This window comes from Oryx dammah, unplaced genomic scaffold (genome assembly GCF_014754425.2).
Source record: "Oryx dammah isolate SB20612 unplaced genomic scaffold, SCBI_Odam_1.1 HiC_scaffold_27, whole genome shotgun sequence".
NCBI lineage: Eukaryota > Metazoa > Chordata > Mammalia > Artiodactyla > Bovidae > Oryx > Oryx dammah.
The window spans coordinates 97,370,782-97,383,845 of NW_024070211.1; the positions used below are offsets into that span (position 1 = coordinate 97,370,782).

The 13,064-nt window shown below is 42.5% G+C and overlaps 1 protein-coding gene across 2 annotated transcripts in view; it reads right to left on the minus strand.

Annotated features, from left to right (window-relative positions):
- Positions 1-13,064, minus strand: part of ACVR1 (activin A receptor type 1) — a 141,239-nt gene that overhangs the window by 36,493 nt on the left and 91,682 nt on the right. For both annotated transcript variants that reach the window (XM_040229123.1, XM_040229124.1), the window contains exons 4-5: positions 6,103-6,366; positions 3,735-3,946 (exon numbers count right to left, since the gene is read on the minus strand). In XM_040229123.1, the coding sequence (XP_040085057.1) occupies positions 3,735-3,946; positions 6,103-6,366 (476 nt within the window). The remainder of the gene's footprint in view (positions 1-3,734; positions 3,947-6,102; positions 6,367-13,064) is intronic.

Consider the following 13,064-nt stretch of genomic DNA (forward strand, 5'->3'; position numbering starts at 1 on the left):
TCTCCCAGCAATCTTGATTCCAGCTTGTGCTTCTTCCAGTCCAACGTTTCTCATGATGTACTCTGCATAGAAGTTAAATAAGCAGGGTGACAATGTACAGCCTTGACATACTACCCCTTTTCCTATTTGGAACCAGTCTGTTGTTCCATGTCCAGTTCTAACTGTTGCTTCCTGACCTGCATACAGATTTCTCAAGAGGCAGGTCAGGTGGTCTGGTATTCCCAGCTCTTTCAGAATTTTCCACAGTTTATTGTGATCCACACAGTCAAAGGATTTGGCATAATCAGTAAAGCAGAAGTAGATGTTTTTCTGGAACTCTCTTGCTTTTTTGATGATCCAGCAGATGTTGGCAATTTGACCTCTGGTTCCTCTGCCTTTTCTAAAACCAGCTTGAACATCTGGAAGTTCACGGTTCACATATTGCTGAAGCCTGGCTTGGAGAATTTTGAGCATTACTTTACTAGCATGTGAGATGAGTGCAACTGTGTGGTACTTTGAGCATTCTTTGGCATTGTGCGGTAGTTTGAGCATTCTTTGGCATTGCCTTTCTTTGGGATTGGAATGAAAACTGACCTTTTCCAGGCCTGGGGCCACTGCTGAGTGTTCCAAATTTGCTGGCATACTGAGTGCAGCACTTTCACAGCATCATCTTTCAGGATTTGAAATAGCTCAACTGGAATTCCATCACCTCCACTAGCTTTGTTCATAGTGATGCTTTCTAAGGCCCACTTGACCTCACATTCCAGGATGTCTGGCTCTAGGTGAGTGATCACACCATCCTGATTATCTGGGTCATGAAGATCTTTTTTGTACAGTTCTTCTGTGTATTCTTGCCACCTCTTTTTTATATCTTCTGCTTCTCTTAGGTCCAGACCATTTCTGTCCTTTATCGAGCCCATCTTTGCATGAAATGTTCCCTTGAATTCTCTAATTTTCTTGAAGAGATCTCTGGTCTTTCCCATTCTGTTGTTTTCCTCTATTTCTTTGCATTAATCGCTGAAGAAGACTTTCGTATCTCTTCTTGCTATTCTTTGGAACTCTGCATTCGGGTGCTTGTATCTTTCCTTTTCTCCTTTGTTTTTCGCTTCTCTTCTTCTCACGGCTATTTGTAAGGCCTCCCCAGACAGCCATTTTGCTTTTTTGCATTTCTTTTCCATGGGGATGGTCTTGATCCCTGTCTCCTGTACAATGTCACGAACCTCACTCCATAGTTCATCAGGCACTCTATCTATCAGATCGAGGCCCTTAAATCTATTTCTCACTTCCACTGTATAATCATAAGGGATTTGAGTTAGGTCATACCTGAATGGTCTAGCGGTTTTCCCTACTTTCTTCAATTTAAGTCTGAATTTGGCAATAAGGAGTTCATGATCTGAGCCACAGTCAGCTCCCAGTCTTGTTTTTGTTGACTGTATACAGCTTCTCCATCTTTGGCTGCAAAGAATATAATCAGTCTGATTTCGGTGTTGACCATCTGGTGATGTCCATGTGTAGAGTCTTCTCTTGTGTTGTTGGAAGAGGGTGTTTGCTATGACCAGTGCATTTTCTTGGCAAAATTCTATTAGTCTTTGCCCTGCTTCATTCTGTATTCCAAGGCCAAATTTGCCTGTTATTCCAGGTGTTTCTTGACTTCCTACTTTTGCATTCCAGTCCCCTATAATGAAAAGGACATCTTTTTTGGGGTGTTAGTTCTAGAAGGTCTTGTAGGTCTTCATAGAACCGTTCAGCTTCTTCAGCGTTACTGGTTGGGGCATAGACTTGGATTACTGTGATATTGAATGGTTTGCCTTGGAAACGAACAGAGATCATTCTGTTGTTTTTGAGATTGCATCCAAGTACTGCATTTTGGACTCTTTTGTTGACCACAATGGCTACTCATATTTCTTCTGAGGGATTCCTGCCCACAGTAGTAGATATAATGGTCATCTCAGTTAAATTCACCCATTCCAGTCCATTTTAGTTCGCTGATTCCTAGAATGTCGACATTCACTCTTGCCATCTCATTTGACCACTTCCAATTTGCCTTGATTCATGGACCTGACATTCCAGGTTACTATGCAATATTGCTCTTTACAGCATCGGATCTTGCTTCTATCACCAGTCACATCCACAGCTGGGTATTGTTTTTGCTTTTGTTTTGCTACTTAAAGCTTAAAGATGCTTTAAAATTAACACTTGACAAACAATTTCAACGAAGAAGACAATGGCCCCCCACTCCAGTACTCTTGCCTGGAAAATCCCATGGATGGAGGAGCCTGGTAGGCTGCAGTCCATGGGGTCACTAAGAGTCGGGCATGACTGAGCGACTTCACTTTCACTTTTCACTTTCATGTATTGGAGAAGGAAATGGCAACCCACTCCAGTGTTCTTGCCTGGAGAATCCCAGGGATAGAGAAGCCTGGTGGGCTGCTGTCTATGCAGTCGCAAAGAGTTGGACACGACTGAAGTGACTTAGCAGTAGCAAACAGTTTCAAAAAGTGAAAAAAGGCAGTCGCTTCTTAATGTGACTTCATCATTTTAAACTGTACAAAAAGAGTAACTTTAAAACATACAAATACAGTGGTTTCTAACTCTGTGCAAGCTGAAGGCTGACGGTGAGCCAGAGAAATGTGGCTGATCTGAATGATATGTGCTGTACGTGTCAAATATACAACAGATTTTGAAAGTTTCTTTTTAAAAAAAGGATGCAAAGTATCTCATTAATAATTCTTTACGATTATATACTGAAATGATTATTATGTTAACTAAGTCATGTTAAATATATTCTTAAAATTAATACCATATGTGGGTTGTTTTTGTTTTTTTAACTTTTTTAAAGACAGCAAAGAGATCAAACCAGTCCATCCTTAAGGAAATCAACCCTGAATATTCACTGGAAGGACCAATGCTGAAGCTCCAATACTGTGGCCACCTGGGGCCAAGAGCCGATTCACTGGAAAAGACCCTCATGCTGGAAGAGATTGGGGGCAGGAGGAGAAGGAGGCAACAGAGGATGAGATGGTTGGATGGCATCACCAACTCAATGGACAGGAGTTTGAGCAAACCCTGGGAGATGGTGAAGGACAGGGAAGCCTGACATGCTGCAGTCCATGGGGTCACAACGAGTCGGACACAACTTAGCAACTGAACAGCAACAACAACTAGAAAATTTTAAATTACACGTGCCGCACGTATTTCTATTCGACAGCACTGGCTTAACCAAATGAGTGCCCTCCACAAGGGGGCAGCACAGGAGCACAAAAAATGTAATACCTGCTTTTTTGGATGTCAGGTTTTAAAGTCTTAAATTACAGGGTGTTAAAATAATCTAGACAGGAAAGTGATTTTTAATATTAGGCAAAGGGTGCCTTTTTTCCTAAAAGCCCTATTATTGCTAAAAATAGAGTAACTGAGTACCATAAACTCCAACTCTGCCCTCCCACCATCAAAATTATAGGTGACCATTGTCTGTCCCTGTCCCTTTACTCCCAAAAGAAAAATAACTACCAAGATTCAACTAAAATAAATCCACTCACTCATTTAATGTAAACGTCTGTCTAAAATAAATGTTCTCACGTAGAGGAGACTAAACTCACATAAGCGAGCCAGCATATACTTGCTTAGAACGTAAGACACCAGTAGTATGAGTGCGCTCGGTCCAGTCACCAGTAACTTCTTAGCATTTCATACTTGAAGTAACAAAGCATCTTCCGCCATCTCTGTCATGCTAGGGATCCCCTGGAGCCCAGACTCACTGCTAAAGTGCTGTCTCCAACGTTGGTGGTGATGAGCCCTTCAATGGTGCCATATTCCACATCTCTGGGGTTGAGGCGTTCTTGATTGCGCCTTTTAAATTTTCGGAGAGCGACTCCCAATAGGCAGGCTAGAAGGCATACTGCGAACACTACAGACAAAATGATGAGGCCAACCTCCAAGTGGAAATTCTGTGTTCCAGGAAAAGATTTCCCTGGAGATGGGGGAGAGAAAGGTAATTGGCTATAGGATCATTGTTTTTAATATTTAGCATAACCAATACCTAGCAAGTAGCTCCCGATCCTGACCACATAGTTTTATAAGTCGCAAAGTGCTAAAACTAAAATACTTCATAATACCTGGCCAACAGCCCAGTCATTTAACCATTATTCACTTAGACACAATAGGATTTTGAAAAAATTCCACTGAGAACCGACTTAATGCATCTGTGTGAAAAGTGTTTGTAAAATATAAAGTACTATATAAATCTGATACTATCCTTATTAAATTAAGATTTGATCTTTAAGAATGTTTTATCATCAAGCCCTTACAGACAGATATTATGCTGCAATATTCCTATGAGAAAGTACTATCTGAGTTAAGACCAAATTATCCAATCTGTGGACCTTCTCTTCAGTTTTATCTTGGATATCTATTGCTGTATTCTCATTGCTATTTTTACATCATGATTTATGCCTAGGAACCTATTCATTCAACTTTCTTTAACTCACATATTCAACATTAATTCACTCACTTAAAACATTCACTCTTTGATTCACTCACTCACCTAATCACACACTGACTCTCTGGCTCAGACATTATCACATCACCCATTCAAACATTTATGCATTCATTCACCTAAACACTCACGTGTCACAGAGGCTTTCATCTTGTCTAGTGAGTTAAGTCAAAGTTTCTTAGTTGGATAGTGAAGGTCATAATTAAAAGATCCCAAAGTGATTATCACCTCTGAATTTCAGACCCCTTCCTAAGACATGCCCTGTTCTTCCCCATGAAGGTCATATTCTTTCCATGTTCCTGGCCCCTTCAGTCATCCAATCTCAAGCTGAATTTCCTTTATAAATTTCTCTAAACTTTCCAAATCCACATTAATCAACAACTTGGCACATAATATTCCAAGGTACATGTCATTTGTAAGATAAAGTATAAAACTAATTATGTACAACATTAAATTATAAATATCATGCCTCCCTAATTAAACTAGAAATTCCTTAAGTAAATAAATTTTGTATTACAACTCTAATCTGGCAGAGTCTTCTGCAGATGAGAAACTTTTAATATTGTGGACATGATTTTTATGTGAATGCAGACTTTTTCATGGTCCATCCACTTTATTCATCACAGTTTAACTCACAAAGTTTAAAAGTTTATTCCATCAAGTACCCTTTTTAGTTTTAACCATTTAATATAAAATCTCTTTTATTATTCAATCCTATTTGCTTATCAGACTTTAACCTTTCTATAGACCTTAAGGTCCTCACCATAACTTTAAAAATTATGAATTATGCAACATGACTTATATCATTTTTTGTTTGTTTTTGTTTTTATTTTTTCATTTTTCTGTCTCTCTCTCTTGCTAGTTAGCATTTCTGGCCTTGGATGCTCCTCATAACCTCTCCTATAGTTTGTTTCTTTTTTGTGTGAGTATAAGATTGATTAGGGACATCTGTTAAAAATGTACTATATATTAAGAAAGTAAATTTGGCTTGGGCTGAATCTACAGACTAAGGTACATTAATGTTTGTAGGGACTTTGAGATGCAGTTTAGGGCTCATTTTATGGGGAAACAGTTTCGGAAGAGGACTGAAGTCCATATTGACTATTTTATGGAGAAGATTCCACATAAACTGTAAGGTTGAGGTGAAATCTCACCCAGCCTCAAGTTGCAGTGACAGGTCACTGGGTGTCTGATACAGGAGAATGGCTTTGTCTCCTTCCTCTTAAGAAGGAAAGGTATTCCTCTCAGATACCAGAGCCTTATGTTCCATTTCCCTCCCTACATGCTCAACATAGAGACAAGTCCCTAATAAGCACAACTGTTTTAGAAATTATGATCTCATAGCTCCTTTCAGGAAAAGGTATCAGGAGCTATTCACCTTCTCATGACATCTGGTCTGCCCAATCGTCCCCATAGTAGGATATCACTGCTCACTTTCCCCAGTACGCCCATCCTCCTTATAGATTCCAAAAGGCCACGCCTTTCTCTTCCTCACTGGACCTCACTTCCTTGTCACCCACTGTTCAAAGAGTAGGAGGAAAGCCTTGTGGCTACTCACATCTTTAACCCACAAAGAACCAGGATAAGCCTAACTAAACCCTTCATCTAGAAATAGAAAAGTCCATGGGAACCTTTAGTAGGCAGCTGGGCCGTGATGTTCCTGTTACACCAGTCCCCTTGGCAGCACTCCACAGCCTGGCCAGGTGACGGCGGGGTCTTACAGGTCATCTTCCCCTGCTCGTAGACCTGGAAGCAGCCTTTCTGGTAGACGTGGAAGCCATCATTTATGCTCAGCGAGGAAAAGCACTGCTGACCTTCACAGTGGTCCTCACTCCCACAGGAGAGGCCTTCACACACACACATGTAAAGTTTGGGGTTTACCTTGGGCTTCTCATCTGCAAAGTGGGGAGAGAAAGGAAGACAAACAAACAAAAATCACTGTGTAGGTTGTAACCCCATTGGGGGAATCATGCAGTCTCTCCAAGACCAATACAAACACATTAACCGAACAGAAAGTCAGGTGAAGCATCACCACTGGTCATGATCTTATATCTCTCATCTGACCAACCACCAAATAATAATCACCTCTCAAGATATGAGTGTGTTTCCATAAGCTGAGTGTGCTTTTAGATCCTACTAGGCTGAAGAACGGTTATCATCTGTTACAGGCTTCTAAAAATGGACTTCTCCCATCGTGGCTTTCAAGGTATCTTTGGTCTGGTGGGCTCTCATACCCCAGTTCTTGAACCAGAATGTTTTTTACCAGAACATAATGCTCATTACTTTTATTTTTTGTAGAAGGGGCTCCCAGATACATGGCATCTGCTAATACCAGCTCCCACTAGCTGCATACAAAACCCCGTCAACTACTCACACAAGGGCAGCTGATGTTCCTGCCATCACCTGTCTGCTTCAGAAACACAACAGTATAGGAAGAGTTCACAAAGGTGCACGGTCTATAATTACATATTCATATTATCGACAGTTTCGCTTAGATGTCTAGATTAATTTTTCCGTAAAGGAACACCTAAGTTTTTACATTAATTACTATGGGAATTCATCACTGCTAAAACATTTTCACCTGGCAGAAAAAAAAATCGGCACAATTACTGAAGATGGAGGCACAAAAAGACAAAGGGAACAGAACAGTGTTTGAACAGTAAAGTAACAAGTGCGACTAAAAGAAAAGCCTAGACAGGTTGGTCCAAGGCACGAGACAGACCATCAGTGAAGCATACCTCACCAGACCTCCTGATTATCTCTTTCTGAAAACACTCATTTGCAGTTTCATCTTTCAAATCACTCTTTTCTTTCCTGTGTTAGAATAATTAGTTCAGACTTGCTGGTACCAACAGTTTCCACGAGTGGAGAAGGCAAGTGAAGACAGCATATAAACAGCCAATTCCTGGAGGCCCCTGATTAGTCTGCTGAGGCCACTTTGACCAAAGCACTGTTCATATAAAGGGGTGTCACCTTTCAAACCCCCCTGAAGGTCTGGAGAACACACAGGCTGCCTTCTAGTCCCTGAACCCTCTGTGGCAGCAGGTCAGTGAGAGAACGGCTTCCTTCTTAAAATAACAGGTCGGATGGCTGTGCTTTCAAGAGGAGACCTTAAGGTAAGGTCTTTGAAAATGTCAAGTTCATTTACACAGATTTGTGTGGGTATGTGTGGAGGTGTGGGTTATCGCAAAAAGAGAGAAGCGTTCTTCATCTTTCTTCTTCCCTCTTCAAAGCAGTGAAAAATAGTTCACTGCCCACTGTAATGTGGGTGCCTCGTCCCACGGAGTAAGCACATACAGACACACAGACACAAGCTTTCTATTTATAATTGCCTTGCTAGGTCTTTTGAAAACCACAAGGGGCTCATCCAAGAGCAGAGACATGCCTGAAAGCAGAAAATCCAAAATAGCCGCTGACAGTGTATGTATGTCACCAGACTCACCCCCAAGGAGCAAGAGCCCTCAGACATTTTTAATGAGCAATAACGCTAATGAGCCGAGGGGTAGTCTTTTATTTTTCCTTGCCTAGAGAAATCCAAGAGAAATTCCAGCACCAATCTATTTCTATGAGGATGAGAAACATATATATCTGTTGACATAATCCAGCAAAAAGTTTACTCTTGCCAAAAGCAAGTTGAAAGATAATATTTCTAGGGAGTCTAGACATGCTTGCCACTCTCGGATGGCACAAAGCTGTGCTGAGAGCTGCCAACTATGCTGCCCAACAGGTGATGGCTCTCTGGAGGGAAATGGATGGGCGGGGTGAGGCTCAGAGTTAGTGGTGTCATACTGATTTGCGATTAGAGCTGAGAATTTAAAAGTGTATGTTGAAACGCTGTTGAGTAATGTAATTTATGTAAACGTGAAACACAAATGTGTATTTTAAGACCCTAAATAATTTTTAAAGGTCATGGATATCCAAAAATACATACTGAACACATTAAAGAGGTTGTATCTGTTGATGCCGGGTTGGGGAAGAGGGCTTGAAGGGGTAAAACGAAAATAAGACAGGAGAGGAGCTGGCCACAGACTGATAATGAATAGAGGAGGATGAATCATTTACTTGCTACACGTATGGTCTGCCAGGAACCACCACCACCACCCCAGGCCATAGAGGGCTCACTCATCACTGATTCTATGGAAACAGATGGTTCGGGGTACCAAAGAATTAATCGCACTTGGTGGTTCTAATGGGGAAAAAAAAAAAAAAGGTCAATTAAAAGAAATAAAGTAATGACAATAATTTCTCTAATGTGCCTTCAAAGTGAACTCAGTTCTTAAAGTCAGAGCCCAAACTCTAGGCGCACAGGCACAAATGTCTCCTGCCTTGCCAAGGTCTGGCTTTTGAAAGGACATGGGGATGGTCTGACAGATGTTTAAATTGTGACCTAGAGAATACTGCCAGAAGTGAGCAGCCTCAAGTACATACCATCTTTAGCAAGATTCAGCCCATTAGACCCAACCCCGCAGTCTATCCAGGCATAACTGGGTATAGATCTTAATCAGATTTTATCCTGTGGGGTCATACTCTAAGTTAAAAACCAAGGTTTTCAGATCTTCCCTGCCACAATCAGAAAAAAGGAAAAAAGGAGGAAGACAACTCTTAACTCTATGTAATAATTAACTCAGTCTCTGATATGGGACCATGAGTTCAGTTCAGCAGTTAGCAAATGGGAAAGTATAAAAACTCTACCAACTCTGCTTCCTATTTTGCTTTTCACCAACATTTACTTTTCTTAATTTGTGAATTCCCATATAACTGATTAGCAGAGCCCTTAGTGAATCAGGTTTTCTTATACAGCCAAATATAAAGACTTTAAATTCACAAGAATATAAGAATGACCCCATGCACCCCCACACACATCTACACCAGACCCAAACATTAGTTAAACGCCACTCTGGCAATCTTATCCAACTGAGTAGATCAACCTAAGAGATCCCAAGAGTATTTTATGAGCCAGCATCACTAATTCAACAAAGCAGGTTAAAAGCAAGGTAGTACCATTTTCAGATCTTAATATTCACAATTCTAAGAAACACAGCAGGCCCCCAAATGCCTGTGACTCACTGTTTTCATCTTGTTAAAATTTAGGAATAACCGTAACATGTGTAGGCCTGGGATATCTTATTTGGAGTAGGCTGGTGGGGTGGGGAAGTGTGAGAATTATCACAAAGCCCTTTTTAGGGCCACAAACAAGGGTCTGTGGACCTCTAATCTCTCAGACTGAGATATAAATACACTACACGTCAGGGAACACCGAGGAAGGATAATCACCTTCTGTGACTGATTTTCAGCAGTCCAGCCAGGAAGCACCACATCTGATATGAAGCATTTTACACTTGCCTGTGCAAATAACCAGGAAGTGCCCTGGCAGAAGGCAGTCAGTCTACTCTACCTAATTGACGCTCATTTAAATAATTCAGTAATTGAAACGTCAAGCCAGAGGTATTCCCTCTGTGCAGAGCTCACCCACAACTGTTTGTTCTAAAGGCACCTCCCAGCATTACTCAGTGTTATGGCTGGCACCCTGTGCCCTCTGGAGCCCCAGAACCAGGCCTGTGTGAACACACTGGCAGCCCACGTCTGGCTGGGAGCAGCAGGGAGTCCTCGGCACCACCTGGAAGGATCCGGGGCTGGCTCTGCAACCACAGGCTCAGGCTGGGGATCCCAGGGGTTCACCAAGGCCGAATCTTTTTAAAAGCTTCTCCTTGTTCTGGGCAATACCCAGCTCACCATCTGGACACACCTACTCTCACAGCCTAATCCTGGACTGGCAGAGGAAGAGGCAGAGCAAAGAGCATCGCAGATTTTCTAAGACTGTCCACAGTTTGGGATGATCTTGTGCCTCAGAGTAAGAGGACCCACATTCATGTCTTAAGTGGGACTTGAGCAACCTATGCACACTACGAAGGGACTTCCATGTTCTCCTGCCCACCTGCCCAGCCATGCACTCCAGAATGCTCTAAGGCATTTCAGTTGATGATCATTCTTAATGGTGCACAAAACCCCCGGTTTCCCACTGAAGTCTTTGACATAGAAGACTAATGAGAAAATGCTCCAAGTCAACCAGCCTGTAACTGTGATCCCAGGAATCAGCAAAAGGAACAGCTGAATTTCTTACAAACTCACCTCAGAGTGGCACAAACAACACTGTAATGATTAGACTGCTGTCTACTAGACTATTGTCCAATATCTCAGAACTTTATAGGCTAAAAAAGGAACCCCAAACATCCGTGGACTTCTTCCAACAGTATAAACAGTTCATTCATTTGAAATGACAGCTTCTATTAGGCTCATAGATATGGGAGGCCTTCCATCAGCTCCTAATCTGAGAGTGCAGTATGGCACCTTTCCAGAATCTTCAGCATTTGAGATCTCTGGCATTAAACAAAGGCTTACGGAAGGATTTTGCAATGCCAGGTATCACTGCCAGCAAGCCTGCTCCTGAGACAGAAACACAAAGGTCTGTCCAGACTGCCTAGTGAAGGGCATTTGATGGTCTGGCAAGAAAGCAGGCTATATGCTTGGAAATAAAAGACACCCAGGTGCCTAAATACTCTCATTATAAAACATCCACTTAGGGAACCCAAATCATTTTTTTTTTTTAACCTGAACAGAGAAATTGATATTTGGTAAAGTTTTACAAGCCAAAAAGAAAATAGGAATAGGGGCAGTTGAATAGGATCACATATAAATTAGAATAATGACAATAAAAAATAATAGTAGGATTTTCACAATTTTGAACTCATGATGCCTCCACTCTAAATGTGCCCTTTCTCCAGGGTTCCCTCACTGAGCTAATGGTGCCCCCATTTCAGATCTACAAGCCTGACTCCATGACCCTCAAAAGGGAGATACACAAGGAATTCCCAGCGGTTAGGACTCGGTGCTTCCACTGCTGGGGCCCAGGTTCAATCCTTGGTCAGAGAACTAAGATCCCACAAGCTGCGACCCTGTCTCCCTCAAAAACGGGGGGAGACAACAGTGGTCACCCTGCCCTGGCTGACCTGCTCTCCACCTTTCCAGCCTCACCTCTGATCCCCTTGGTTCTGGGAACGGTTCCTCCTGCTTCAGGAGCCCAGGTCTGCTAGGTATGGAATTCCCCACCATGGGATGCTGGGCTTCCCTCCTGAGGACACCCCCAGCCCCGCAGTCTGTGCCCGTCTTCCCTTCAGATCTCACCTCATTCTCCTCAGAGGAGCCTTTGTTCCCAGCCCCAAGTGTAAAGCAGGAGCCCCTATCTACACTCACACACACGTGTCTCCATGGCTGTTCCACTTCCGAGTCTCCCCTCCAGACTGTGCACCCCATGAGGGGAGGAGCTGAGCCCACTCAGCTCACCGTCAGGCTCCCCACAACTGCCTCAGGCCCTGGCGGGAGGACACGCCTGATGAACGTTTAGCTCCAGAATGCATTTTCTCTTCACAGACAGGATTTAGAGGTGGGAAGAGACATGATGCTGGTTTTCAGAGCAGACTGAGCCTATAAAGTCTTTAAATGTCAGCAGAGATCTTCAGGCAAGGCTTAGTCACCGAGCCAGCGTGTCTGTGCAAACCCCTTCTCCCTGCAGGCGCTCACCACAGCGTCACAGCTGCTCACCTACTCGAGCTTACAAGTGTGGAAAATCGGTACTTTGGGTGGTATGGTAGGTTTTCTGTTTGCTTGTTTGTGTGTGTTGGAAGAAAGAAGTAAAATGCAAGAGTTCTGAAAACAAGGAATTATTTAATATATCAATAGAAGAGCAGGGCTTTTATGGGAGGTCCTTCCAGCCTCTATGATACTACGGTGATCAGAATGATCAAAACATGAGTGCCCTGGCTCCAGCCAGCTTAGAGAGGTCTTGCAGGACTTGCCAGCTCAGCAGGGAAAGGATGCGCCTGGTCTCTGCTACCATTTTTCTCCTATCAGTGAAAATAATGGCATTTTCAGCAGGGAGTGAGGAAGAGTGAATTACATCATTTTCCCCTTCTTGCTCTGCTGAAGGTGATAAGGATTCCTAAGTCACCCTGCATTTGAACTGCTGAAGCTAGGGGGTGGAGGCGGGGGGGGGGGGGGGGAGAGTTCCATCTGTTTATTTTGTGTCTGGGCTGACTCCTTGTCTCTGAAATAATCCCTGTAAATGAAGTCTATTGCAGCAGCCACACCTTTTATTTCAAAGCCAAAAACTCAGTCTGTGTTTAAATGACTAACAAGTTAAAGAGCATTGTGGGGTATTGACCTAAGACAATACTGGTCTGTCTCTTCCGTGATTTTTATGATTTTATGAACACAGCAAAGACTTAGCTTTAACATGTGTGCCATGTCTGTGAAGCAACTCCTTCATAGGGGAGAAATATGGGGGTCATTATTTAATCTTTCTTCATTTTGTCTCCAAACTTCTTGAATTGGTGCTTCATATAAACAAATGATTACCAGGCCTAACGGAAAGTACCTAATGAGGAATTCTTTCCAAGACAATATACCGCTACACTGTCCCATGTATTATTGACAATGCTTTCATCTAAGTGAAGCTCCAGTTGTTGGGAGAGTAACAGAGAGGATCACAGGCTGAAGGAGGGGGAAAGTGCACTGGGGAATTATAAACACTTCAGAA